Genomic DNA, 27104 nt, shown 5'->3' on the forward strand with positions numbered 1-27104 from the left:
TTATTCAACTCAATTCCAATTTATTTACATAGTGCAAAATCACAACAAATTTGCCCCATAGATGCTTCACATTGGTCTAACCTTAGCCATGTTTGCACATGGGTGTACCCATGGTTGGGTGGTTGCACTTTTAATGCCACCACCCAAGCAACCCATTATTAGAGTCACCACCAAATTTGCAAAAGCTTTGTGTTAATCAAACAACTAAATCCAAGTTACTTAGCTTGCTGTCTCTAGGTTGATTGGTAATTTCATGATAGGTGGGCATGTTCTGGCTTCATTTGCCCTGTCAAGAGCAGGTCGGTCTTCGCCATGCTTCATCCATTTAACTTAACTCATTTATGGGTTGGATTGGAGTTTGGTGGAGTCAGGTGGTGACATCTATAGTCACCACATTTGAGCTTCAAACCCATCTTCAGAAAATGTAAGGGTGACATCATTGTCGAACATTTTTAGTCGATGGTTCTATCATTCAGAGGGTAAACCCAAGCAGTGGCTTACAACAGTTCACTGCAAAGCACCAGATGTTGAACACAACTCTTTGTGGTAAAGTTTTATGGACAACTACATTAGATTTTACCAGGTTTGCTTTAATCTCAGATGGCCTCTTGTGCTTGAAGCTGTGCTACTGTGTGTGCTACGCAGGAGGGTTCAGTGTAGAAAAGTGACAGACAGTCGTTGATACCTGCCTGCAGTTACGGGCAATTTAGCATTTGCATTTACCTGCGATGACTATTTTGTCTGTGGGAGGAAACACAGGAGCTGGCAGAAGTCGTAGTACATTCCCACAGCACTTCAAATCCAGGGCACTGGCATTTCAAAGAGGAGCTCTACTTGTTCTGCAGCATTACAAGAAGGTTATTAAGGGCAAGAACAGAGATGCCTCTAAAATTGAGAGCACAAAGCGTTTGTGCAGGAGCGGTGGAGTTTTTTTTTTTTTCCTGAAGGGAATCATTTCTTTCAAGCATAATCAAGAACACCAATGAATTTAGTCATTTATGCAAATGATTTGTACACTTTAAAAAAAAAAAAAAATCAACTGTAAATGTTGCACTAAATTCTCCCCCTCAGCAGGTTCTGCATCAAACTCTATATGCTTGAAACTTGAAAGTCTGTATGTTATGAACCCCAGAGGCTGTGACTCTGCTCTCATGTGGAGTTTGTGCACATTTACATAACTTTGCAATCGGCAGGCTTGTAGCAAGATAAGGTTCCCTGGAACTCTCCGATGCTTCTGTTTGGTTCGCAGTCACACACACCCACATGCACACATGCGGGTTATCGCAGGCAGCAGAAGATAAAATGTGGAAAGTTCAGTGAGACCGAAGGTCACGCCAGATGTGTGACTGGAAAGCAAACCACCTGAAAGAGGACAGCTGGCCCTACAAACCTTGACCATCTGACTGTTTCCACGCCTGTTTTTATCGTGATACTACACTGTGTTGTTTTCACACTCTTTGCCAATGCATAACTATTACACAGATTCTGTGAAGCAGTGTAGTGTAGAGGCTTTTACATAACATTGACATACAAGAGCAATCAGAGATTTCTGATGTCCGCCAGTCCGGATCTGGATCACCTCCAAAATTTAGTGGAGTCTTCCGTGCCCTAATATCTATCTGCGGTTCAAATTTGGTGAGAATCCGTGAATTAATTTTGAAGAAATCCTTCAAAGCCTATATAAAGTGAAATCTTGATCAAGAATTCGGGTCCGGATCCAGATCACTTCCAAAATTTAATGGAGTCTTCCCAGACCTAATATCTATCTGTGGTTCAAATTTGGTGAGAATCCGTGAGGTGGTTTGGACATAATCCTTCAAAGCATATATAAAGTGAAATCTTGATTGAGAATCCGGTTCCAGATCACTTCCAAAATTTAATGGAGTCTTCCCAGACCTAATACCTATCTGTGGTTTAAATTTGGTGAGAATCCGTGAATTAGTTTTGAAGAAATCCTTCAAAGCCTATATAAAGTGAAATCTTGATCAAGAATCCGGATCCGGATCCAGATCACTTCCAAAATTTAATGGAGTCTTCCCAGACCTAATATCTATCTGTGGTGAAAATTTGGTGAGAATCTGTACGGTAGTTTTGACGTAATCCTTCAAAGCGTATATAAAATGCAATCTTGATTGAGAATCTGGATCCAGATACAGATCACTTCCAAAGTTTAATGGAGTCTTCCCAGACCTAATACCTATCTGTGGTTCAAATTTGGTGAGAATCCGTGAGGTGGTTAGACATAATCCTTCAAAGCATATATAAAGTGAACTCTTGATCCAGAATCCGGTCCGGATCCAGATCACTTACAAAATTTAATGGAGTCTTCCCAGACCTAATAGCTATCTGTGGTGCAAATTTGGTGAGAATCTGTGAGGTGGTTTGGACATAATCCTTCAAAGCATATATAAAGTGAACTCTTGATCCAGAATTCGGTCCGGATCCAGATCACTTCCAAAATTTAATGGAGTCTTCCCAGACCTAATACCTATCTGTGGTTCAAATTTGGTGAGAATCCATGAGGTGGTTTGGACATAATCCTTCAAAGCATATATAAAGTGAAATCTTGATTGAGAATCCGCATCCAGATACAAATCACTTCCAAAGTTTAATGGAGTCTTCCCAGACCTTATACCTATCTGTGATTCACATTTGGTGAGAATCCGTGAGGTGGTTGGACATAATCCTTCAAAGCATATATAAAGTGAACTCTTGATCCAGAATTCGGTCCGGATCCAGATCACTTACAAAATTTAATGGAGTCTTCCCAGACCAAATATCTATCTGTGGTGCAAATTTGGTGAGAATCCGTGAGGTGGTTTGGACATAATCCTTCAAAGCATATATAAAGTGAACTCTTGATCCAGAATTCGGTCCGGATCCAGATCACTTACAAAATTTAATGGAGTCTTCCCAGACCAAATAACTATCTGTGGTTCATGGTGAGAATCCATGAGGTGGTTTGGACATAATCCTTCAAAGCATTTATAAAGTGAAATCTTGATCCAGAATCTGGATCCGGATCCAGATCACTTCCAAAATTTAATGGAATCTTTACAGACCTAATACCTATCTGTGGTGCAAATTTGGTGAGAATCTGTGAGGTAGTTTTGACGTAATCCTTCAAAGCGTATATAAAATGCAATCTTGATCCAGAATCTGTATTCAGATCCAGATCACCTCTAAAACGTGGAGGTCCATGTGAAAACCTCAGAGGTCTGATATCCCCGTACAGACCAAGCAAGCAAGGTTAATCATTCATTTATTATATGGCTATTATATATACAAAACGTGGAAACTTATAGTATTGCCCAAATATGCTGCTGATCGCGTTGACCTCGCTTGCTTTTTTCACCGCCACTAGCTTAACACAGATGATCCGCTCGTTAGCTGGTAAGCTTTCAATCTGTGCTTTTTCCAAGGCTATTTAGATATTTATGGAGTACGTTCATGTCCGCCTTGATTTTTCTAATCATGTTTTAGCTTCCTGGTTTACCGATTGTCATGGTAACTGGTCCGATATGGGTAATCAGCCAATCAGCGTTGCAGCCATATTTTTTTTTTTTACTCCCTAATATCGATATTGGTATCAGCTAGAGGTGGGCGATACTGGGAATTTTTGTATTGATCTGATACCAAGTAAATACAGGCCTGGTATTGCCAATATTGATACTGATACTTTTTCATATTTAAGCTTCATAGATCCAAAGGATCCAAAAGACCTAGGATAGAATTTCGCCAAACATTGTACGTGACAACAAAATACTTTATTATCACAATCAACATTTTTGTTTAAGAAAATATCACTCAACACAACTTAAAACAAAATCTCCTGAGGTAGAGGGCTGACAAACCACAATACAAGGGTGCGCTGCTCCGTGTTGTGTGACACAGCACAGCGCTGCTCTCACAGAGAGTAGACTTTGATGAATCTGTGTGTGCAGCAGTCAGTGCGTGCGGCCGAGAAAAAAAGCTTGAGTATCGATCTTTTTACACGAGGATCGTTCAACATGAATACCAGCATTGGTATCGATATTAGGATCAATTTGCCCACCTCTAGTATCGGCCCTTAAAAAATCCATATCGGTTGGTCTCTACTTAAAATAAAGGGATTTGTGCAACGTATGCAAGTAATTTTAGATAATTTTGTTCTACTGGATAGACAGCGCTGCCTGGAACATGATGTGTTTACGTGCGGGATCTGAAGTGGATTTAAAAGTGTTAACGTCTACAAGTTTGTGGCAAATGGCATTCCACAAAATGCACTTTTCATTCCACGCACAAGACTCTCCCACCGTCTCCCACTGCAGGACTGCAGATGAAAAGGGAGGAGCGAGGGATGTCTCGGAATTGCCGCCACGTGCGCTCAAATGCCTACTTTATCCTAAAAGCTTTTTCTGGATTGGTCCAGATACAAAACACTGTATTTATAGACGACATCTCATTGGGTGTAGCCTCCTCCTGAGCCGATAGTGAACGCAGCGCAAAAGCTTCCAGACGAGATCCTGGGGCGTCTCGTACTATGAGAAAGTAGTGCGAGGGGAAAACTGTTATCCAGATCGTACTTTTGGCTACAACTATGAACGCTTTACATTAAGAGCCGCGTGGTACCAAATAGATGAGCGTGTCGTTATAAGTGGCGGTTTTTGCGCAGGGGTTCAAGAAAAACGTCGAATGTTTTGGTGGCGGAGGGATATCTCAATCCCACTGCGAGTCAAAATATTGGCTCGCGCAGACCGCGCCAACGCTCAGACAGCGGCCACTCGTCACGATAACAACATTTCTCCGAAGGGATTTTAAACGGATTCTATCGTCGCTCCTGCCGCTTAATTCGGCAGCGTTTATTTATTTTACCTACTAAAGAAGAGTATTTTCGTCGGAGGTGCGTGATGGCCTCTGTTTTTCTGTTTTAATGTCGTTTTTTGGGAAGCGGCGCGCGACTTGACAGTCGTGACACGACTCGAGTCGGCGCACTGCTGGACAGGATCAACTAGGACCGTCCGACGCTTCCACCACGCTGTTTCTATTATCTTCCGACGTTTTTTTTTTTTTGGTGTGAATTCGACACCAAGCGGGCGCAGAGAGTCTTTTACCCCCTAACCCACGACGGGTTTTCCATCTCGGAATATGCTGTTGTCAAAGTTCGGTTCATTTTCGCACATTTGCAACCCCTCGAGCATGGACCATCTCCCGGTGAAAATCCAGCTCCCGCTTGGTAAATCTGCTTAGCGCCTATTATGTTATTTAATATGTTCCTCGTGGCGCCACCTTAAAAAAAATATAAAGTGAAAAGTCAGGAACTTTTTGTTGTTTAATTTCAAATGGTGGTTATCGAGTTTAATGAGTGCCGTTTGAACAGGCGGTGCTAAACTATTTCTCTGTCCCTCGCAGTAAAAATGGAGAAGGAACCTTTCGAGAAGGTCTACCAAGTGGGATCCGTGCTGGGGAGCGGAGGCTTCGGAACAGTGTACGCCGGGAGCCGGATTTCTGATTGCGCACCGGTAAGAATGTGGATTATTAAATTCAAACACACTTGGAATCTGCAGATTGCTTAGAGATTTTCTTCCTTTTTCCTTCCAGGTTGCAGTGAAACACGTTGCAAAGGAGAGGGTGACCGAGTGGGGCACGATTGTAAGTATTGTTTTGGTTCTCTGGCTGCAGTTGGGTGTGGGCGCACCTGGAGGCTGATTTGTGTACTTATGGAAATCCCTCGTGTTTATTTCCAGAACGGAGCCATGGTGCCTTTGGAGATCCTGCTGCTGAAGAAGGTCAGCTCATCTTTTCGCGGAGTTATCAAACTGTTGGACTACTACGAGAGACCAGACGGCTGGCTGATCGTGATGGAGAGGCCCGAGCCCGTCAAGGACCTTTTCGATTTCATCACCGAGAAGGGCCCCCTGGACGAGGACACGGCCAGGGGCTTTTTCCGCCAGGTTTTGGAGGCGGTCCGACACTGCACCAGCTGTGGCGTAGTGCACAGAGACATCAAGGATGAAAACCTGCTGGTGGATCTGCGCACCGGGGAGCTCAAGCTGATTGACTTTGGCTCAGGGGCGATTCTCAAGGACACGGTCTACACAGATTTCGATGGTGAGCATCTCTTATTTTCACATCCGTCACAATTTCAGTGTTGTGATGCATGATCTCTGTGTGAGTGGGCCGGTTTGTATTTCATTTGCCCTTGATGCTCCGCTGTTGCTACATGGCGGGATGGGGGCGTTCACCAGGGTTGTGACGCAATGATCTGTTTCTGGTCCAGGGTTTTCCTCGCGTGGGGTCTCGCTGTTCCCCTCTTTCTTTCTTTTTTTTTAATATATTAGCCGAGTGACGCAAGTGTACATTTGCAGTCGCGGATATGACTCATTCCTATTAAGAATGCTTCGTTGTGATCGCTGATCTGCTCCCGTTTGGGCGAGACGGAGAGTACGTTTATCTTTCCGGCTGTTTTTGTTTATAAAATGTGAGTCATCATTGCAGTCTGCGGGTATTATTAGGTCAATGCCACGTAACATCTGTTTGTTGTGAAACCGGAGTCAGCGGTTCACGTGATGGCTCACATTGCCTTTTTTGTTTAGCGTCTAAGTTCCTCCCTTTGGGAGGGCGGGAGGGAGGGAGGGGGCAGGAAAGAAGGAAGCGAGGAAGGAGACTGTGTGTGTGTCGCTGAAGGCAGGTGAAAAGCTTTTCTGCCACGATTCAGCCTTTATTATTGTCTAGACTTTTAATGTGGAATCTATTTGGAGATGGTTTACTTCACGGTCACTGAATCATACCAGATATCACAACACTACAACTGACCACGCCTTCTTCTCTTCACTGTTCCTTCAGGTACACGAGTCTACAGCCCACCAGAGTGGATTCGCTTCCACAGATACCACGGGCGCTCGGCAACGGTGTGGTCACTAGGTGTACTCCTGTACGACATGGTGTGCGGAGACATCCCCTTTGAGCAGGATGAGGAGATCCTTAGCGGGAGGCTGTACTTCAGGAGGAGGATTTCAGCCGGTAGGTTGGAGCAGAAACGTTGACTATACTGGCCTCTAGCTGCCATAGTTGGTACTACAAAAATTCTCCTGGTCACGTTATGGAGAGCAGAGGTGGCATCAACAGTAAATCATGGAATAAAGTATTTTCAGAACCAGTGAGTCATCAACGGAGTATTTAGATTTTTGGTTTTTATGACTCATGAAACAGTAGCTTCCTTTTAACATTTGGAGTGTCTGAAAATACAAATCAGTCTGAGTCCATTTGTTACTTGAGCTTACGCTGAATCATTTTCTGAAAGACCTGTTTTGAACTGATAGTTGTCTTGTCCCCGCCCCTTCAGAGTGCCAGCAGCTGATCAAATGGTGCCTGGCCCTGCGGCCCTCAGACCGGCCCAGCCTGGAGCAGATTTTTGACCACCCCTGGATGAGGGCCATGGCAGATTCACCAAAGTCGCCAGAGGAGTCGGTCAGCAGCGACATCCGCCTCAGGACCATCGACACAGACTCTTCGTCAAGCACAAGCTCCAGTAAGGAGAGTCTCTGAGGACGGCTGCAGTGACGGACTGAACAGACATTCTGGGAAAAGAACAGGTGGAACTGCTGTGATTCTGGACTAAAGGCCAGCAGCCTGTAGCCCAGTTGGCCCATCAGTGGCTGGGCGCTTGACTCAGCTGGACCGACAAGAATAATGTACTTTTTTTTTTCCTCTTTTGTGAGGAATTTCTAATTTATTAGTTTGTTTCTTATTTTCACCACCTGATGTTGTTTTTTTTTTTTTTTTTTTTCTCCTCCCACCTCAGTTCATTACTCGTTTCCTGACTGGGAACATTTGCTGTACGGACGGTCTTACCAGCATTATTTATTTTACTGATTTAATTTTATTTGACTCGTTTTGTTAATAGGCTGATATATGCAGCTGGCAAGGCCCTCCTGTTCAGATAATGGCTGCTCTCATAGAGCTCTGAGAAAACCTTTTTATTTAAATGTCTTTTTTTTTTTTTTTTATTTGGAGTGCCTTTTTGTTGGAAAGCTGCTGTTCTGGGGGCTTTCGTCAACTGGTTCGTGTTTTTTTTTTTTTTTTTTTTTTTTTTTTTTTGGGGGTTATATTCTGGGGATCTCTCACGGCCTGGCGGCTGTGACGCTGTGATGGAGGAGGGCAAAGGGTGAGGTGCCTCTCCCTCCTCCATCACTGTATGCCTACCAGCTCCCCGTCGGGGGGGGCTGAGATCATTAGATAGGAGAGAAGGAGGCGGGGCTTCTCCCTGACAATGGAATACTTGAAACACACTCGACTTAAAAATCTGTCTCTCTCTCTTTTTTTTTTTTTTTTTTTTTTTTTTTTCTTTTTTAAAACGCTGCTCATTCACTCTACAGCCTGAACAGGTGATTGGAAACTGGATCCCTTTTTCTTCTTCCTCCACAGTTTTCTCTCTCGTCACTCATCTCTTTTATGGGATGTGTGGTCCTCAGCTTTTTTTTTTTTTCCCTTCTTCTTTTTGTCCCTCCTTCCTTTCCTCTCCTCATGTCACTTGCTTGACGCTGTTGCTGGCCTCCCTCTGGATTTGGGGTGTGAAATGCACAATCAATGCAATATTCATGGACTAGTGTAAAGTTTTTATTTTTTTCCTCCCCATACAGATATTGTAGAGTGTGGAATATATATATATATATATATATATATTTTTTTTTTTTCTTTTAGTGTGGGTACTTTTTTTTTTTTCTCCTTCCCAGTTTGCATTTAATTTATTTGTAAAGATGGTAGACATTCCACACTCGGTGGCTTTATTTATTTATTGTCTGCTTAGTTTACCCCCCCCCCCCCTAAAAAAACAAACACTATTTACATATACATACTTGGCCTTTTTTCCATTCCTGTAACTTATTTTTTACATTTTGACATGGGTTTTTGAGATGTGGAGGATGCACTGAAGCAGTTTGTCAATGTAAAACAATAAAACAAAGTTTACTTAAATTTCAGTGTTGTAAGTTATTTATCTTGAATGTCTCTCTAAAGTCTCAACATTGAAAGCTGTTTAAACTTTGTCTTAAATGAAAGTCAGTTACAGCTTCAATTGTATTTTTGTTGCCTTATCCCCGATTATAACTTAAAGTTAAGTTTCTTTTTAATAATTTTCATATATCGTAGTTGTTAGAAATGGGCTTTGATATATATATATATACACATATCACCCTGCAAAGCTTGAAGAAATCTAGACTATCTGGATAATTTAGGTGTTTCCATGTGATGCTGTGGATGTCAGAGGTTTGATGGTTTTGTTTCTCCTCAGGAGAGAAGTTTGCACAAAACGACTCCTTGACTTGCCTTTAACCTCCTGTGCTGCAAGAGGACAGACCACTGAGTTAATCCACCAAGTTGGACTGAAAATACACTTTGCATTTTAAAGATCTTACCACAGACATCACAATGGCCTGGTCATGGACGGTGAACATTCACACTTTATTGAAACCTTCAGCTAATATTCCTCCAGCTGTCAGCACTCCCACGAGGAAAACCAGCTCCGTTAATATACATGTCCAATATCGTATGCAGTGAGGCTCCTTGTTAATTTAAGCGGCCTAAAATAATAACAATATTGCTGCGTGCAACACGACCGTGTGCATTGCTCCCGAGCGTCACAGTAGCTGTTAATTGAACGGGGCAACCTGCAGAAACCACAGGGCTAATAAAAGACAGATGTGTCGACAGGCAGCGCGCGGCCCCGGCGACTAAGTCCTCGAATAACCGTAATATATAAATAAATAAACATAACTAATTGCTTTTCCATTATGTGCCTCGTGCTTGGTTACCCGCCGTGCAATAATATAAGTCATTGCAGTGCGTAAGAGTGGCTGGTGACATGGTGTCTGTGTGCATGTGGAGGCCTTCCAGGAAGCAGGAGTGTGTGCTGGGTTTGGGAACAGTTTGTGTTCATTTATTTATTATTAATTTTCTGAGGAGGTGCTGCCCCCTGTGGTGAGTCAGAGTGTATTTGTGCAATTCTCAACTTACCTCCTATTGCTGATTAATTGACAGGCCCAATTTGTTTTCAATATGCTAGGCAAAATTTGTATTCCCAAACCCTACCCTACCTCTATTACCCTATACTCTATAAAAACAATGACCATCAATACTGTCGCAACATGGCGGTGCAATGGCCTCCATGAGCAGTCTGCCCAAGTTAGCCCGACAACTCGCCTGAATTAGGCCGGATACTGGCCGCCATTTAGGAGTAGGCATTTCCATTCCTAAATGACCAATAGGAGAGCAGAGCTTGTACCACACCCCCAGATTGACCAAAGTGAGGCTGACCAACACTGACGTTCGCATCTCTGCCACCAACCAATCACAGGCTAGGAGAGAGAGCTAGATGTCCAGCCTAATTCAGGCTTGTTGTTGGGCTACGCTTTAAACACTGCATTCAGGACATGTAAAGTCAGAAATTACGAGCGCCAACTCAAAACAAAATGATTTGAGCCTATGATCAGGTTGGATTCATTTCTTAATGATTGATGTAAAGTCAGTCCAAAACATATTCACTGACTCATAAGTCTCCATGTGCCCGTATAAAACCAGCTGTAAAAGTGATGATTTGTCCCGCTAAATTTTTGATTGTCCAAATACTTAACAGTGGCAGCAATTCCTGAATGGTTAGTTGAAACTACAAGCAGATCGAGGCAAAAGGACAAAAAATTGTGCTGCTGTTCAAATACTTATGGACCTGGCTGTGCATTATTGATTTATTTTGTTTAAAACAAAAATAATAAACAGAGACTCTTCTACATTATTTTTACTTCTCAATTTCTTATCTGGCAACAAGATAAATCACTGCAGTATATTTTGCCAACTCAGCAAAACTGCTTCTCTAACTTAATTTTACACATATTTTGCGTTTCAATGCATCTTCTGGTCTGTCGGCGGAGGCTGTAGTCGTAGGTGACAAGCTAACAGACAGAGAAGAAGATGCCAGATGGACTCTGGGCCTGAGGGCCCCGGTGGGCACAGATGGGTTGGGTGGGTGGCACCTTCACAGACGCACATTCTGATGCGTTAGCGGTATGACAGTGAAAAGAGGAGTGAGACATCACACAAGTGATGATGACCATCCACTTTGCACTACTTCTCTACGTGCAAATCCGTGTACATCAGTGCACGTGACCCTTGTGTGCAGGAACATCATTTCTGTGAATGCACTGCATGTTCTGTACACGTTCAACAGGATGTGTGCATGTAGTGAAAATGCTGGTCTAGCTAGCTGCAAACTCTGTTTTGTTTATGTGTAAATACATCCTCTTTGTCATATATTATTTAAAACCTATCAAGAAATTAACACTTCTAAAACTGAAAACACTGTTTTTGTAACCTGATAACACCTCTGAAGTGATTTAAAATACATTTTGTGGATGTTAGCGTGGTGACATCACAGGCTGGTCTAGCTAGCTGCGAACTCTGTTTTGTTTACGTGTAAATCCATCCTGGTTGTCATGTAAAACCTAGCGAGAAATTAACACTTTTAAAACTGAAAACGCTGTTTTTGTAACCTGATAACACCTCTGAAGTGATGTAAAAGGCATTTCATGCACATTAGCGTGGTGACATCACAGGCTGTAGCTAGCTGCAAACTTTGTTTCATTTATGTGTAAATACAACCTCTTTGTCATATATGTAAAATCTAGCGAGAAATAAACATTTCTAAAACTGAAAATGCTGTTTTTGTGACCCGATAAAACCTCTGGAGTGATTTAAAAGACATTTCGCGTACGTTAGCGTGGTGACATCACAGGCTACTCTAGCTACCTACAAACTTTAATTTATGTGGAAATATAACCTCTTTGTCATATATTATGTAAAAGATAGCGATAAATAAACACTTCTAAAACTGAAAATGCTGTTTTTGTAACCTGATAACACCTCTGAAGTGATTTAAAAGACATTTCAGAGACATTAGCATGGTGACATCATAGGCTGGTCTAGCTAGCTGCAAAATCTGTTTTTTTGTGTACGTAAATACAACCTCTTTGTCATATATTATGTAAAAGCTAGCAAGAAATAAACACTTCTAAAACTAAAAACGCTGTTTTTGTAACCCGATAACACCTCTAGAGTGATTTACAGACATTTCACAGATGCCAACATGCACGCTAACTTCCGCTCTTGTCAAATGCTCATGTATGCGCACACACACGCTGTCCTAGAGACACTGTTAAAACGTAATTGCTGTTTATGATTGATTGATTGACAGAGGGGTTTTATTGAATATAGACAAATTGTGCATAAGACAATAGCATCTTAATAATTAATGTAAATAACAATAAATGCGCGCCACACACACACACACTTTGCACTGGGATACCAATTAAACAACAGCACATTTCAAAGACGACAATGCTCGTACAGCCAGCGGTATTGTAGTATTGCATTATTTTTGAACATTTCACGCGATCTGTGTCTCCACATCTGCATGAAAGCTTCTGAACAAAACAGACTGAAACTGTCTATATAAGAAGTATGTCATCAGTTGGTTATCTGGATGAACCAGTACAGTCAACAGGTGAAAACAAGTATTTTTATTCTGAACATCACTGATGTTTGTTTGATTAATTCTCTCCAAAACCGAGCCACTTTATAGTTTATGCTCAGGTTACCCTTCCACTATGATTAATCCATATTGGCTCCAAAGCATTTGACTTTAAAAGGTCTGGCACTGAGTTTGACCTTTCGGGGCCATCCAAGATGAAAGGTCATGTGACCAACAGACAGGTGATACAGGCCTTCGTAGCATGTTTAACGGTAACCGTCAGCATGTTTTTAACCACTCGCTTAAAATAGCCGTTGTAAATATCCCATAACCACTGGGACAACATTTTGACCTCTGAGCCCTGTGAGCTTGACTTTTCTCTTCGTCATTCTACCAAATGTGGTCCAAATTGGATCAAGCGTGTTGGCGTTATTTTACTCAGACACGCTTTAGCGCCAACTCAAAGTAGATCCATTAAATAGAATTTCATTGAGTTGGGGTTACGTTTATTTTGAAATCCTGCACGAATGGACAAACACACAGGACTGAAAACAATCCCCCCACATGCGCTGCAGCTGGACGCGGGTATAAATATTAGACCCAAATGGTAGAGGTTTGTACTTTCTTTTTTTTTTCTCTCTCCTCTATAAAGCCGCCATCATGTGCCATGTTTGCGCAGTTGCATACATTCCTCTGTGTTTCATCTCTCAGGGAGCCTGACTGGGTCCTCTGGAGGCCTCCTGCACTCTGTTACGCCGAGCAGAGCCTCTGCAGGGATTTTCCACTGGTCTGGCTCATTAAAGGCGCCTACGCCACAGAGGACTACCTGGCCGGGCCGTCTGGTGGGAACCTGCCACCGTCACCGCACACCGTGAAGGAACTCATTGTTCTGGATCAACAGGGCCGTGTTTGTCTGCACTGTAAACATAGGGGTCTAGGAGACGTCCGAGGAAGACGACATCAGACACAAACAGGCAAACTGCACACTCCCGGTTGTCTCAAGACAACACACACAGATCATTGAGATTAAACGTAATCAGGCCTCTGAAGCCCGAATCAGGCACTCGGCTGCTGTTGCCATGTTCCCGAATAACATCAACAAGAGCAGATCTCAGCAGGTGAACCAGGACGACTGTAACACAGCCAGAACATTAGTTCTATTGTGAACATTTTTAAGCAGGAAAGTGTGAGTAGAAAGGCGACATTAAAGGCATAAAAAGAGAAGGCTAGAGCGCTTGTGTGTGCGCACCGAGATCTCAATCGTTCATCTTTTCACAAGCTTGTAATGTGATTAAAGATATCTTTGCGACGAGGTGCACTGAGCGGGTGAGCAAGTGAGTCCGTCCAGATTGTGGAGACGATAACTCAAAAACAATAAGTGCGATCATCTTGACACTCACCACATTAAAAGAACATATAATGAAGAGACACTACGTGTGGATGACTGATGCACCAGATCATTCAAAAGAGCAGCTTAATTTTGCCTATATAATATCCCATAGACGTCACTACCACCTGCTGGATGGGTAGTGAAGGTGCTTTCATGAAAACATCTGAAAAAGTTACTCATGTTTGTGGTTGCTGGATACATGTTTTTTTCAAGGTTAGAACTCAAATGCAATTTTTTTTAAATAATCTGTATTACAGTTTCAAAATCCTGGCATAAAAAAGGTCAAAGGGGTCATATTAAACAGCTTTTTGACCAGCTACTAGTTCACCAGGCGTATTAAAAAACAGGTTCTGGTATTTTTTAGCTGAAAAATAAATCATCAACACTTTGGTGATGCATCGTCAAAAAGACCTGTTTTTGTGCCTGTTGCCTAAGGAAAACTGTCCGAATCTGTATTTGTTCCATATGTCACAACGGTCTAAACGAGTCATTTCAAAGTCATTTTCTTTAGAATAGGGAAATATACAATATACACAGTCGTAGAATTGTGGAAATCAGGGGCTCTTTACTGTCAAACTCAAATCATATGTAACTATTAAAGATAGCTTAAAAATAACTTTTGTATTATACGCATCCTTTAAAATAATTCCTGGCTTAAGCACATGACCTCTTTTTTCTACTTTACTGAGAAGATTAACGCCCTGAGGTATGGTAGGCACACATCCAGTTAACGCAAACAACGTACAGAACACACAGAAGTCAGCTAGCTAGTCTTTGAGCACTGAAATCAGCTAGCTAGTGGTTGAGCAAGGAATTTGGCTTGCTAGTGTTTGAGCACAAAAGTCAGCTAGCTAGTGTTTGAGCGTGGAAGTCAGCTAGCTCGTTTTTGAGAATAGACGTAGACTAGATAGTGACTGAGCAAGGAAGTCAGCTAGCTAGTGTTTGAGCGTGGAAGTCAGCTAGCTCGTTTTTGAGAATAGACGTGACTGAGCAAGGAAGTCAGCTAGCTAGTGTTTGAGCACAGACGTTGGCTAGCTATTTCTTGAGCAAGGAAATCAACCAGGTAGTTTTTGCGTACAGAAGTCAACCAGCTAGTCTCTGAGCATGGAAGTCGGCTAGTTCGTCTTTGAGCACGGAAGCCAGTTTGCTGGACTTGGAGCACAGAAGTCGACTAGCTAGCTGTGAGGGTTTGCAAACCCAAGACTGCTGAAGCAACCTCAGAAGTGTGGCAGTTGATTTCATGGCAAAATAGACTTTTTACACATTTTAGAGTGTTGCCACAGATCCATGGCATCTATTGTGAGTCCCAAATCACTGTACTGACTGTTAGCGTGGGCAGATCTGAAGCCATGTTCTCTCTACAGCTTCGAAATGTCACTTTAGACCTGTTTTCTCTGAAGAATCATGATATTACTTGTACTACGTAATAGTACCTGCGGGAATGAAGACAGTAATGGCTACTGTAATCTGACATTTGACTCTAATGACCTTGACCTTCACCCAAATGATTGACCTCTGCTAGATCTTGGCAGGACAGTTCTGGAATCCACTGAAGACCGTGCCACATTTGATCCAAATCGAGTTGAAAATAACAAATAAACCACAATTTTTACTTTCACCCCAGTGGCCTTGACCTTTGCCAAACCAAACTCCTTAAGGGCAATTCTGGGGTCAACCGACAAGCACAGTGGAATAAACACACACAAACACTTGTCAAATCATAGCTGTAACAAAGAAGAAAGTAAAATTCACTATGGTATACAAGCCAGATTAACGCCAAAAATAGTGTTAACCAAGATGCAAAGTCTGTGGTTTTTCCGGGTATAGTGTGAAAATGAAGCGAAAATATGAAAATCATTCACACTCTTGTTTCTCTGTTTTTGTACAGTAATGCTGATATGTTGTCTTAGTGAAACACCACAATGACTCAGCTGTTAGCACAGCGGACACACAACACGGTAGTTTCGGTCTCAGAAGGACTCTCGTAGCACTTGGATTTCCTTCCCACAGTCCAAAGACATCAGATATGGTATAACAGAGTTGCCTGGTGACCTGTTTCTATTTGACACAATGCGTGGCGGGATAGGCTCCGATCTGAGTTGAGCTTGTAATAAACAGGTGAAAGGAATGAATGACTGAATGTTCTCACGGTCGAAAGCGCCGCAGGACTCCCTGTCAGCCAGGTATTATTTCAAGACCACAGTTCTTAAGTGTTTCCTTGGACTGTAGACAAATGCGCTCCCTTTAGGTATCAGGAATCCGTTGGCAGAGACATGGCAGATTGTGTAGATAATGTCTTTGGAATTGGAAAAGTGGACTAATAACAGCGGCGTCTCTTTGATGTGTCCACACTGGGGTGTCTTTCTGCTGCTTCGCGGCTAGCATTAGCTTTACATAACTTGCTATGGTTGTCGTAAGGCGTCGAAAGGTACACAGTGTCCAGGTGTGAGAAACTTGTGAAAACACATAAAAATCTAATTCTCATTTTAAAATAATATCAATTGATACAATATGCTGATGACATACTTATCTATGTCAGTGACGTTTGATAAACATATTACTTCTCACTATTATCCGTCTTTAGCTGTGCGTGATAGCAAGATGACAGATGCATTAAGGACATATTTTTGCAGCCTTTGATTTCTGTGCTTTACAGTTTCTGCATGACACTGAGTTGTTACTTCCAAATAAAAACAGTACAACAAGAGCGCATACCAACACCGAGGCCCCACAGTCCCTTTTTACTGAGGCCCCAAACCAAACTCCAACCTTGTCTCCATTCTACTGATTCACCCCTGTCTGAAAATACTTTTTGTCAGAATGGAAGAGTCATATGGGCCCATGGAGCACTCTGCTTTGATACTCATTGTAGATATTTGATCTTGATCTTTGATCCTGATCACTCTACTTTGGCCCTGATTGCAAACATTTCATCTTGATTATGCAACGTTTATCCCAGCCTGATGGTGATCCCTCTGCTTTGATCCAGATCACAGACCTTTGATCCAGAACTTTGATCCTGATCACATTCCTTTCATCCCAACTGCAGTCCTTTGCTCGTGATCACTGAACTTTGATCTTCTTTGGTGATCTTAGCTACTCATTATTTGTCTATGATTCTTTGCAAACTTTAATCCTAATTACTGCACATTGGCCCTCATCACTTAATCTTGATCACTGATCTCTGATCCTGTTTGATGATTTTAGATTCACATTTTATATATTTGATTCTGACTATTGAACTTTGATCCTAATTGCTGCCCTTTGATCCAGAACATGACAGTACTTTGATCATGAATGTTGAGCTTTGATTCTGATCCCTCTACTTTGATCCACACCAGAGACCTTTGGTGCAAAGCTTAATTTGTCTTTGATTCTGATGTGTGAACCTTGATCCTAATTATTGTACATTGATCCTGATCACTTAACCTTAATCTTGATTGCTGATCTTTGATTGTGTTTGATAATCTTAGATCCACATTTTATATATTTGAATCTGATGATTGAACTTTGAGCCTAATTATGGACCGTTGATCCAGACCATCCCAGTACTTTGATCATGAATGCAGAACTTTGATCCTGAACTCTATGCTTTGGTCTGAATTGCAGACCTTTGGCTGTGATCATGGAACTTTGATCACAATCAGAAATTGTGATCCTTCTGATTTGATTCTGATTAAATAATTTGAGACAGATTTGATCACGGTCACTCTCCTTTGATCCTGACTGTAAAACCTTATTCCTATCACTGAACTTTCATCTTCTTTGATCTTAGATACGCATCCCTGATCTTAGATACAGTTTTATGCTCTCAGATCCTCATTGCTTGTATTTTATTCTGATGAGTGAACCTTGAGCATGAATGCTGATATTTGATCCTGATCAGTAAGTTTTGATCCAGATCACTCAACTTTGATCCTGACCTTTGTGACAGAAATGCACTGGCTCAGTAGGTGCATCTCAGAAGTCAAAACTGAGCTGTTTCAGGCCCAGAATTTGGTAATAGTTATTTGGTTATGGTTATAGTTGGATGATTTGATGGCATTTTGCTTATGGCAAGAGAGTTCCAACATGCAAAACATAAAACTGTGGCATTTTGAGGATATTTAACAGACTATCGTATTTATTGTGAGAGGTTGATGATAAAGTTTTTTTTTTTTTTTACAATATATTTCATTTAAAGTTAAGATAAAATTCGAATTCACTGCAATCTCAACCATGTCAGTCAAATCAGAGAAGCATGTAACAGAGTCTGAATCTTTACAAATTCTCCACTATGTAGAAGAGCCTCACGAAACATAAAAATAACAAACACACTTCCCGATTTTGAAAATATATGATGAGAGCGACCAGATAACCTGGGCACAGGTAGAGACATGCAGCAAAAAAAAAAAAAAAAAAAAATACTGCGGGTAAAAATGGTGTGAAATGAAAGACAGGAGATGGGATGGAGAGGAAAGAGGTTGGAAAATGAAAATAAGTTGTTCCGTGGGGTTTGTGGAAAAGAAAACGTGGAAAATGCCAACGAGAACTGACTTTCAAAAAATAGTTTTTTTTTTTTTATATTCACAAATGATTATGCCAGCTCTTTTTTTTAAAGCAATCAAAATGTATGTTTGAGATGATTACGATTGGACTTTGGCAGAACAAGATAGTAATTTCAGATTTCCAATTTCCTCCAACATGCTTCCTTCTGTGACCCATTTCTGCTTTGACCTGAGTTATACGGTGATAAAGAAAAACAACTAAAAGAAGGATGCACCGAAAGAGTTTTCAACACAGTGTGGGCACATGCTTTATTACTCAAACGGGGGGCCCCACGTTTTGAGCTGTGAGAGCGGCGCGCTCCCTAAAAAACAGCCACTTCTCCTCAGCGAAGACGATTAAAAGGCACATGCTCACCACAGGTATGTAACAACCGCTTCAGGCTCAGATTCGCTGCCCGCATCATACCAGGAATGCGTGGGAGATGCTCAATACAGTAGATGCACCATCCATGAGAGTATATGGTATGGCTGTGGGAATTGGCAAGAACAGATCATGCGGGGGTTGTTTGGTCTTCTAAAATTATAAGTAAGTGCTGAGAATGAGAGCGCCCCACCACGTTATTACAATCAAGGAGTATTTTGGCAAATTTGACAGGCTGTATTCCCCCCCGCAATCAGATGCCAGGGTATAAACTAAGCCTCCCTCCTCGGCCACTCCTCCTCCACCCTCCCAGAGCAAATGATTGTTTTTTTTTAACGCCTTTTTTGTATATCGCAACAACTATGAAAGCTAGATGGGAAATATAGGAATATTACTTAGATAGATATCTAGAGTTAAGTAGATATTAGAGTAGCTTAGTCAAACATCAAGGAAAATGTGGTCTGAAAAACACCTTTTTTGTATATCGCAACAACTAAGAAAACTAGATGGGAAATGTAGGAATATTACTTAGATAGATATCTAGATTTAAGTAGATTTTAGAGTAGTTTAGTCAAACATCAAGGAAAATGTGGTCTGAAAAACGCCTTTTTTCGTATATCGCAACAACTAAGAAAGCTAGATGGGAAATGTAGGAATATTACTTAGATAGATATCTAGAGTTAAGTAGATTTTAGAGTAGCATAGTCAAACATCAAGGAAAATGTGGTCTGAAAAATGCCTTTTTTTTGTATATCGCAACAACTAAGAAAGTTAGATGGGAAATGTGGGAATATTACTTAGATAGATATCTAGAGTTAAGTAGATTTTAGAGTGGTTTAGTCAAACATCAAGGAAAATGTGGTCTGAAAAACGCCTTTTTTTGTATATCGCAACAACTATGAAAGCTAGATGGGAAATGTAGGAATATTACTTAGATAGATATCTAGAGTTAAGTAGATTTTAGAGTAGTTTAGTCAAACATCAAGGAAAATGTGGTCTGAAAAACGCCTTTTTTGTATATCGCAACAACTAAGAAAACTAGATGGGAAATGTAGGAATATTACTTAGATAGATATCTAGAGTTAAGTAGATTTTAGAGTGGTTTAGTCAAACATCAAGGAAAATGTGGTCTGAAAAATGCCTTTTTTTTGTATATCGCAACAACTAAGAAAGCTAGATGGGAAATGTAGGAATATTACTTAGATAGATATCTAGAGTTAAGTAGATTTTAGAGTAGTTTAGTCAAACATCAAGGAAAATGTGGTCTGAAAAACGCCTTTTTTGTATATTGCAACAACTAAGAAAACTAGATGGGAAATGTAGGAATATTACTTAGATAGATATCTAGAGTTAAGTAGATTTTAGAGTAGCTTAGTCAAACATCAAGGAAAATGGGGTCTGAAAAACTCCTTTTTTTTGTATATCGCAACTAAGAAAGCTAGATGGGAAATGTAGGAATATTACTTAGATAGATATCTAGAGTTAAGTAGATTTTAGAGTAGTTTAGTCAAACATCAAGGAAAATGTGGTCTGAAAAACGCCTTTTTTGTATATCACAACAACTAAGAAAACTAGATGGGAAATGTAGGAATATTACTTAGATAGATATCTAGAGTTAAGTAGATTTAGAGTGGTTTAGTCAAACATCAAGGAAAATGTGGTCTGAAAAACACCTTTTTTTGTATATCGTAACAACTAAGAAAGCTAGATGGGAAATGTAGGAATATTACTTAGATAGATATCTAGAGTTAAGTAGATTTTAGAGTAGCTTAGTCAAACATCAAGGAAAATGTGGTCTGAAAAACGCCTTTTTTGTATATCGCAACAACTATGAAAGCTAGATGGGAAATGCAGGAATATTACTTAGATAGATATCTAGATTTAAGTAGATTTTAGAGTAGTTTAGTCAAACATCAAGGAAAATGTGGTCTGAAAAACGCCTTTTTTGTATATCGCAACAACCAAGAAAGCTAGATGGGAAATGTAGGAATATTACTTAGATAGATATCTAGAGTTAAGTAGATTTTAGAGTGGTTTAGTCAAACATCAAGGAAAATGTGGTCTGAAAAACACCTTTTTTGTATATCGCAACAACTAAGAAAACTAGATGGGAAATGTAGGAATATTACTTAGATAGATATCTAGAGTTAAGTAGATTTTAGAGTAGCTTAGTCAAACATCAAGGAAAATGTGGTCTGAAAAACGCCTTTTTTGTATATCGCAACAACTATGAAAGCTAGATGGGAAATGCAGGAATATTACTTAGATAGATATCTAGATTTAAGTAGATTTTAGAGTAGTTTAGTCAAACATCAAGGAAAATGTGGTCTGAAAAACGCCTTTTTTGTATATCGCAACAACTAAGAAAGCTAGATGGGAAATGTAGGAATATTACTTAGATAGATATCTAGAGTTAAGTAGATTTTAGAGTAGCATAGTCAAACATCAAGGAAAATGTGGTCTGAAAAATGCCTTTTTTTTCTATATCGCAACAACTAAGAAAGTTAGATGGGAAATGTAGGAATATTACTTAGATAGATATCTAGAGTTAAGTAGATTTTAGAGTGGTTTAGTCAAACATCAAGGAAAATGTGGTCTGAAAAACGCCTTTTTTTGTATATCGCAACAACTATGAAAGCTAGATGGGAAATGTAGGAATATTACTTAGATAGATATCTAGAGTTAAGTAGATTTTAGAGTGGTTTAGTCAAACATCAAGGAAAATGTGGTCTGAAAAACGCCTTTTTTGTATATCGCAACAACTAAGAAAGCTAGATGGGAAATGTAGGAATATTACTTAGATATCTAGAGTTAAGTAGATTTTAGAGTGGTTTAGTCAAACATCAAGGAAAATGTGGTCTGAAAAACGTCTTTTTTGTATATCGCAACAACTAAGAAAACTAGATGGGAAATGTAGGAATATTACTTAGATAGATATCTAGAGTTAAGTAGATTTAGAGTGGTTTAGTCAAACATCAAGGAAAATGTGGTCTGAAAAACACCTTTTTTTGTATATCGTAACAACTAAGAAAGCTAGATGGGAAATGTAGGAATATTACTTAGATAGATATCTAGAGTTAAGTAGATTTTAGAGTGGTTTAGTCAAACATCAAGGAAAATGTGGTCTGAAAAATGCCTTTTTTTGTATATCGCAACAACTAAGAAAGCTAGATGGGAAATGTAGGAATATTACTTAGATAGATATCTAGAGTTAAGTAGATTTTAGAGTGGTTTAGTCAAACATCAAGGAAAATGTGGTCTGAAAAACGCCTTTTTTTGTATATCGCAACAACTATGAAAGCTAGATGGGAAATGTAGGAATATTACTTAGATAGATATCTAGAGTTAAGTAGATTTTAGAGTGGTTTAGTCAAACATCAAGGAAAATGTGGTCTGAAAAACACCTTTTTTGTATATCGCAACAACTAAGAAAACTAGATGGGAAATGCAGGAATATTACTTAGATATCTAGAGTTAAGCAGATTTAGAGTGGTTTAGTCAAACATCAAGGAAAATGTGGTCTGAAAAATGCCTTTTTTTTGTATATCGCAACAACTATGAAAGTTAGATGGGAAATGCAGGAATATTAGATAGATATCTAGAGTTAAGTAGATTTTAGAGTGGTTTAGTCAAACATCAAGGAAAATGTGGTCTGAAAAACGCCTTATTTGTATATCGCAACAACTAAGAAAGCTAGATGGGAAATGCAGGAATATTACTTAGATATCTAGAGTTAAGTAGATTTTAGAGTGGTTTAGTCAAACATTAAGGAAAATGTGGTCTGAAAAATGCCTTTTTTTGTATATCGCAACAACTATGAAAGCTAGATGGGAAATGTAGGAATATTATTTAGATAGATATCTAGAGTTAAGTAGACTAAGTAGAGGCTAGATGGGTAAAAGATAGTGGAAATGTTCCTTGGAGAGATATCTAGAGGTGATTAGAGTTTTAGAATAGTTTGGTCAAAGGTTCAAAGTCAAGAAATGCATTGTTTGAAAAAGTTTTTTTTTTTTTTTTTGGAATATCTCAACAACCAAGAAGCCTAAATGAATAATCTAAAACATATGTAAATCAGCAAAATATATGCGATTGATTGGTATGAATGACTTCATGATGAAGTCAGACACAGTTAAAACCACCACTACAGACATATGTATATTTACTTGTGCATTTATATTGTGGTATTTCAAGTATAGTATGCGTCAGCCATCAGGTGCCTTTAATTTTCCCCGCGACCTTAAAATCTGGGACAGTCGCACAATGGTTCAAATCACATTGTCATTGGCCAGAATGACATCGTAGCTTGAGCTCATCAAACTTTGCGATCCAAACTTCCACATCTACGGATCGACATCACACCTCGCCATGTTTTTGGTGACTTTGTGAATTAAAGATAAGAGACTTTTAACAACGACATGGATTGAAACGGTGGCTGAAAAAGTGTAACTCATGCTTGAACATGAAAAGCTGATTGGCAAGTGCAGGGAGGTATTTCCGAAAACTGCACTGAAAACTGAAGGGAAGGAAATCTGTAAATCTGGAAAGGAAGATTAATAACAACAGGGAGGTGAGATGTATGACCCAGTTAGCCAAAGGCTCCTGATTCCAGATGGCTGTTAATACTCTCCTACTGGTTCTTGCACATTTTGAAACCCAAATCTGTACTGTAGCCATTACTGTGTCTGCCCCACCCGCTGTGTTCAAGGTGATTATTTTCACCTGACGATCCAGTCAAGGTGTTACTTGACATTATGGAACACACTGCCATCAGCCTCACTTCCTGTCATAAAACAGTCTGTTATCGAGCAACTCTGGAACAGTATGACTTCACTGCCCGGCAGCAGGTTCAAATTAAATCACCTACCATAGGTACTGGATCTCTGATACCGGATTTCTGTCTGTCTGTTTCTCAACTCCTCTCATGCCATTCATCTGGTTTCCACCAAACCTGCTATGCGGATGAAGGTAAACCCTGGAACTGTCATTAAAGGGTTACTTTTGGCCACCAAGTTCAAGGTCACTGGGATGGAAATATTGATTTTCACTCAGATGTCCTGTAAACACGGCATACATATGTAGCTAAGTTCTGGAATTGCTCAGGTAAGATCAAATTTGCCAGAGGTTAATCACTGGAGCCAATGTCATGTCTGTCTCTGTGTTTGTTGGCCTACCCCTCCTCTGTCCTTTTACTGATTTCTACCAACCTTGGAATCTCAAGGAAGATTGACCCTGATATTGCCTGTATGAAGAATTCATCTTGGCAATGGTCAAGTTCAAGGAATTTGTTCTTCAACCCAATTTGGACCAAATTTGGCACACACTTATACCCCCTGTCCACACACGTGGACAGGTTGTGGTTGGCAAACTCATGGGATAATCACCAACCCCGCCGTAATCCATCTGCAAGCATACATGGTCATGCTGGAGCACATCGCCCACCATGTACAGTGTTGGCATAATCGGGAACAAAATTTTGGACCGTTCAAAATTTTGACATAGATAGAAGTTATTGGGGACACAACTGGGTCACCGACCAGCTTGCAGCTGCATAACCGACTATCTACAACATCCCAGAAACCCTGGTGTAAGCTGACGGCATTAGATTTGTATCAAACACAGATGCCGATCTGTACTCGATCTGTTATCCTAAAGCTCACCATGGAAAAATATTCTATCCTGTGAATAGGTATCACCCGTGGCAAGGTCACTGCCAGCTTCAGCTCCACCCCTTTATGTGACTTTGGATGCCATTTGCTTCACAATTTCTATCTGGAGCCCACCTGGAAACCTACAGGAACATGGGGACACTAGACTTGAGCTGGATTCCAGAATTTTCCAGGTAAAATCAAAATTGCCAAAGGTAAATTTTTCTAGCCAATGTCATGTCTACCTCTCTGTTTGTTGCCCTACCCCTCCCAGGTCCTTTTGCTGATTTCTACCATCCTTTGTATTACTAGGGGATCTACGACCACTAAAACACCTTTACACAACATATAAACAACATAAATATCACAGAGATTCAATGGGAAGACCATTGCAGGTCACAGCAAACTCATTTGTGCATAAACTAAATTCATTAACGGGTTTAAGATTCAAAATGGCATCCAAAATGGCCGCCAATACACCCTTATCATTAAAATACATAGTAGGAACAAACAATAGACTTAATAATAACAGAAATCATTGGTGTTTTAGTGAAAAACCCTATTTTGGTGGCCATCTTGGACACCATCTTGGATAACTGACCTGAGGCCAGTTTTTCTTTTTGGGAACATCCTAATTGTGTTTTGGTGTCATCTAAGGAACCTAAAACAGTTGGTTTGGTTTAGTCCGGGGGAGGGGGGGTACAAAGGTAGTGGTTGTAGCTCCCCTAGTATACATCAAGGATGATTGACCCTGATATTGCCCTTAACGTATTCATTTTAGTAAAGCTTGAGTTCAAGGACTGATTGATTGATTTTCAACCCAATTTGGACTTAATGTGGCAAACACTCAAGTGGATTCCAAAAATGTCCTGGCAAGGTCATTTGGTCGTTGGGGTCAAATGCCAGATTGCCATAGCTCTTAGTGTCTTCATGCCGATGGTGGTCTATGGGCCAAGTAGGTTTTCGCGACCACTTAAGGAGACTTACAATCCAGCCTCAATATACCAGGGCCTACACCAAATTATGGTTGCCATCTAGGGGTCAATATGTAAAGATGTTCCAGTCATATACTGGACTCTTTCTCTCCGATTGTTCTGAGTTATTTTCATTAGTTACTTCCTCCAAACCATCAACATGTCTATTAGACCCCATTCCTACCAGGCTGCTCAAGGAAGCCCTACCATTAATTAATGCTTCGATCTTAAATATGATCAATCTATCTTTATTAGTTGGCTATGTACCACAGGCTTTTAAGGTGGCAGTAATTAAACCATTACTTAAAAAGCCATCACTTGACCCAGCTATCTTAGCTAATTATAGGCCAATCTCCAACCTTCCTTTTCTCTCAAAAATTCTTGAAAGGGTATATGTAAAACAGCTAACTGATCATCTGCAGAGGAATGGTCTATTTGAAGAGTTTCAGTCAGGTTTTAGAATTCATCATAGTACAGAAACAGCATTAGTGAAGGTTACAAATGATCTTCTTATGGCCTCAGACAGTGGACTCATCTCTGTGCTTGTTCTGTTAGACCTCAGTGCTGCTTTTGATACTGTTGACCATAAAATTTTATTACAGAGATTAGAGCATGCCATAGGTATTAAAGGCACTGCGCTGCGGTGGTTTGAATCATATTTATCTAATAGATTACAACTTGTTCATGTAAATGGGGAATCTTCTTCACAGACTAAGGTTAATTATGGAGTTCCACAAGGTTCTGTGCTAGGACCAATTTTATTCACTTTATATATGTTTCCCTTAGGCAGTATTATTAGACAGCATTGCTTAAATTTTCATTGTTACGCAGATGATACCCAGCTTTATCTATCCATGAAGCCAGAGGACACACACCAATTAGCTAAACTGCAGGATTGTCTTACAGACATAAAGACATGGATGACCTCTAATTTCCTGCTTTTAAACTCAGATAAAACTGAAGTTATTGTACTTGGCCCCACAAATCTTAGAAACATGGTGTCTAACCAGATCCTTACTCTGGATGGCATTACCATGACCTCTAGTAATACTGTGAGAAATCTTGGAGTCATTTTTGATCAGGATATGTCATTCAATGCGCATATTAAACAAATATGTAGGACTGCTTTTTTACATTTATGCAATATCTCTAAAATTAGAAAGGTCTTGTCTCAGAGTGATGCTGAAAAACTAATTCATGCATTTATTTCCTCTAGGCTGGACTATTGTAATTCATTATTATCAGGTTGTCCTAAAGGTTCCCTGAAAAGCCTTCAGTTAATTCAAAATGCTGCAGCTAGAGTACTGACGGGGACTAGAAGGAGAGAGCATATCTCACCCATATTGGCCTCTCTTCATTGGCTTCCTGTTAATTCTAGAATAGAATTTAAAATTCTTCTTCTTACTTATAAGGTTTTGAATAATCAGGTCCCATCTTATCTTAGGGACCTCATAGTACCATATCACCCCAATAGAGCGCTTCAGACTGCAGGCTTACTTGTAGTTCCTAGGGTTTTTAAGAGTAGAATGGGAGGCAGAGCGTTCAGCTTTCAGGCTCCTCTCCTGTGGAACCAGCTCCCAATTCAGATCAGGGAGACAGACACCCTCTCTACTTTTAAGATTAGGCTTAAAACTTTCCTTTTTGCTAAAGCTTATAGTTAGGGCTGGATCAGGTGACCCTGAACCATC

At 40.3% G+C, this 27104-nt stretch overlaps 1 protein-coding gene across 1 annotated transcript; it reads left to right on the top strand.

Moving 5' to 3' along the window:
• Positions 1-4772: 4772 nt before the first annotated feature.
• Positions 4773-7951, top strand: pim3 (Pim-3 proto-oncogene, serine/threonine kinase). Its single transcript, XM_034163536.1, has 6 exons — positions 4773-5215; positions 5392-5501; positions 5581-5631; positions 5727-6090; positions 6826-7002; positions 7325-7951. The coding sequence occupies exons 1-6, from the start codon at positions 5128-5130 to the stop codon at positions 7525-7527; spliced, it is 993 nt and encodes a 330-aa protein (XP_034019427.1). The 5' UTR covers positions 4773-5127; the 3' UTR covers positions 7528-7951.
• Positions 7952-27104: the final 19153 nt, after the last annotated feature.

Source organism: Thalassophryne amazonica, chromosome 22 (genome assembly GCF_902500255.1).
Source record: "Thalassophryne amazonica chromosome 22, fThaAma1.1, whole genome shotgun sequence".
NCBI lineage: Eukaryota > Metazoa > Chordata > Actinopteri > Batrachoidiformes > Batrachoididae > Thalassophryne > Thalassophryne amazonica.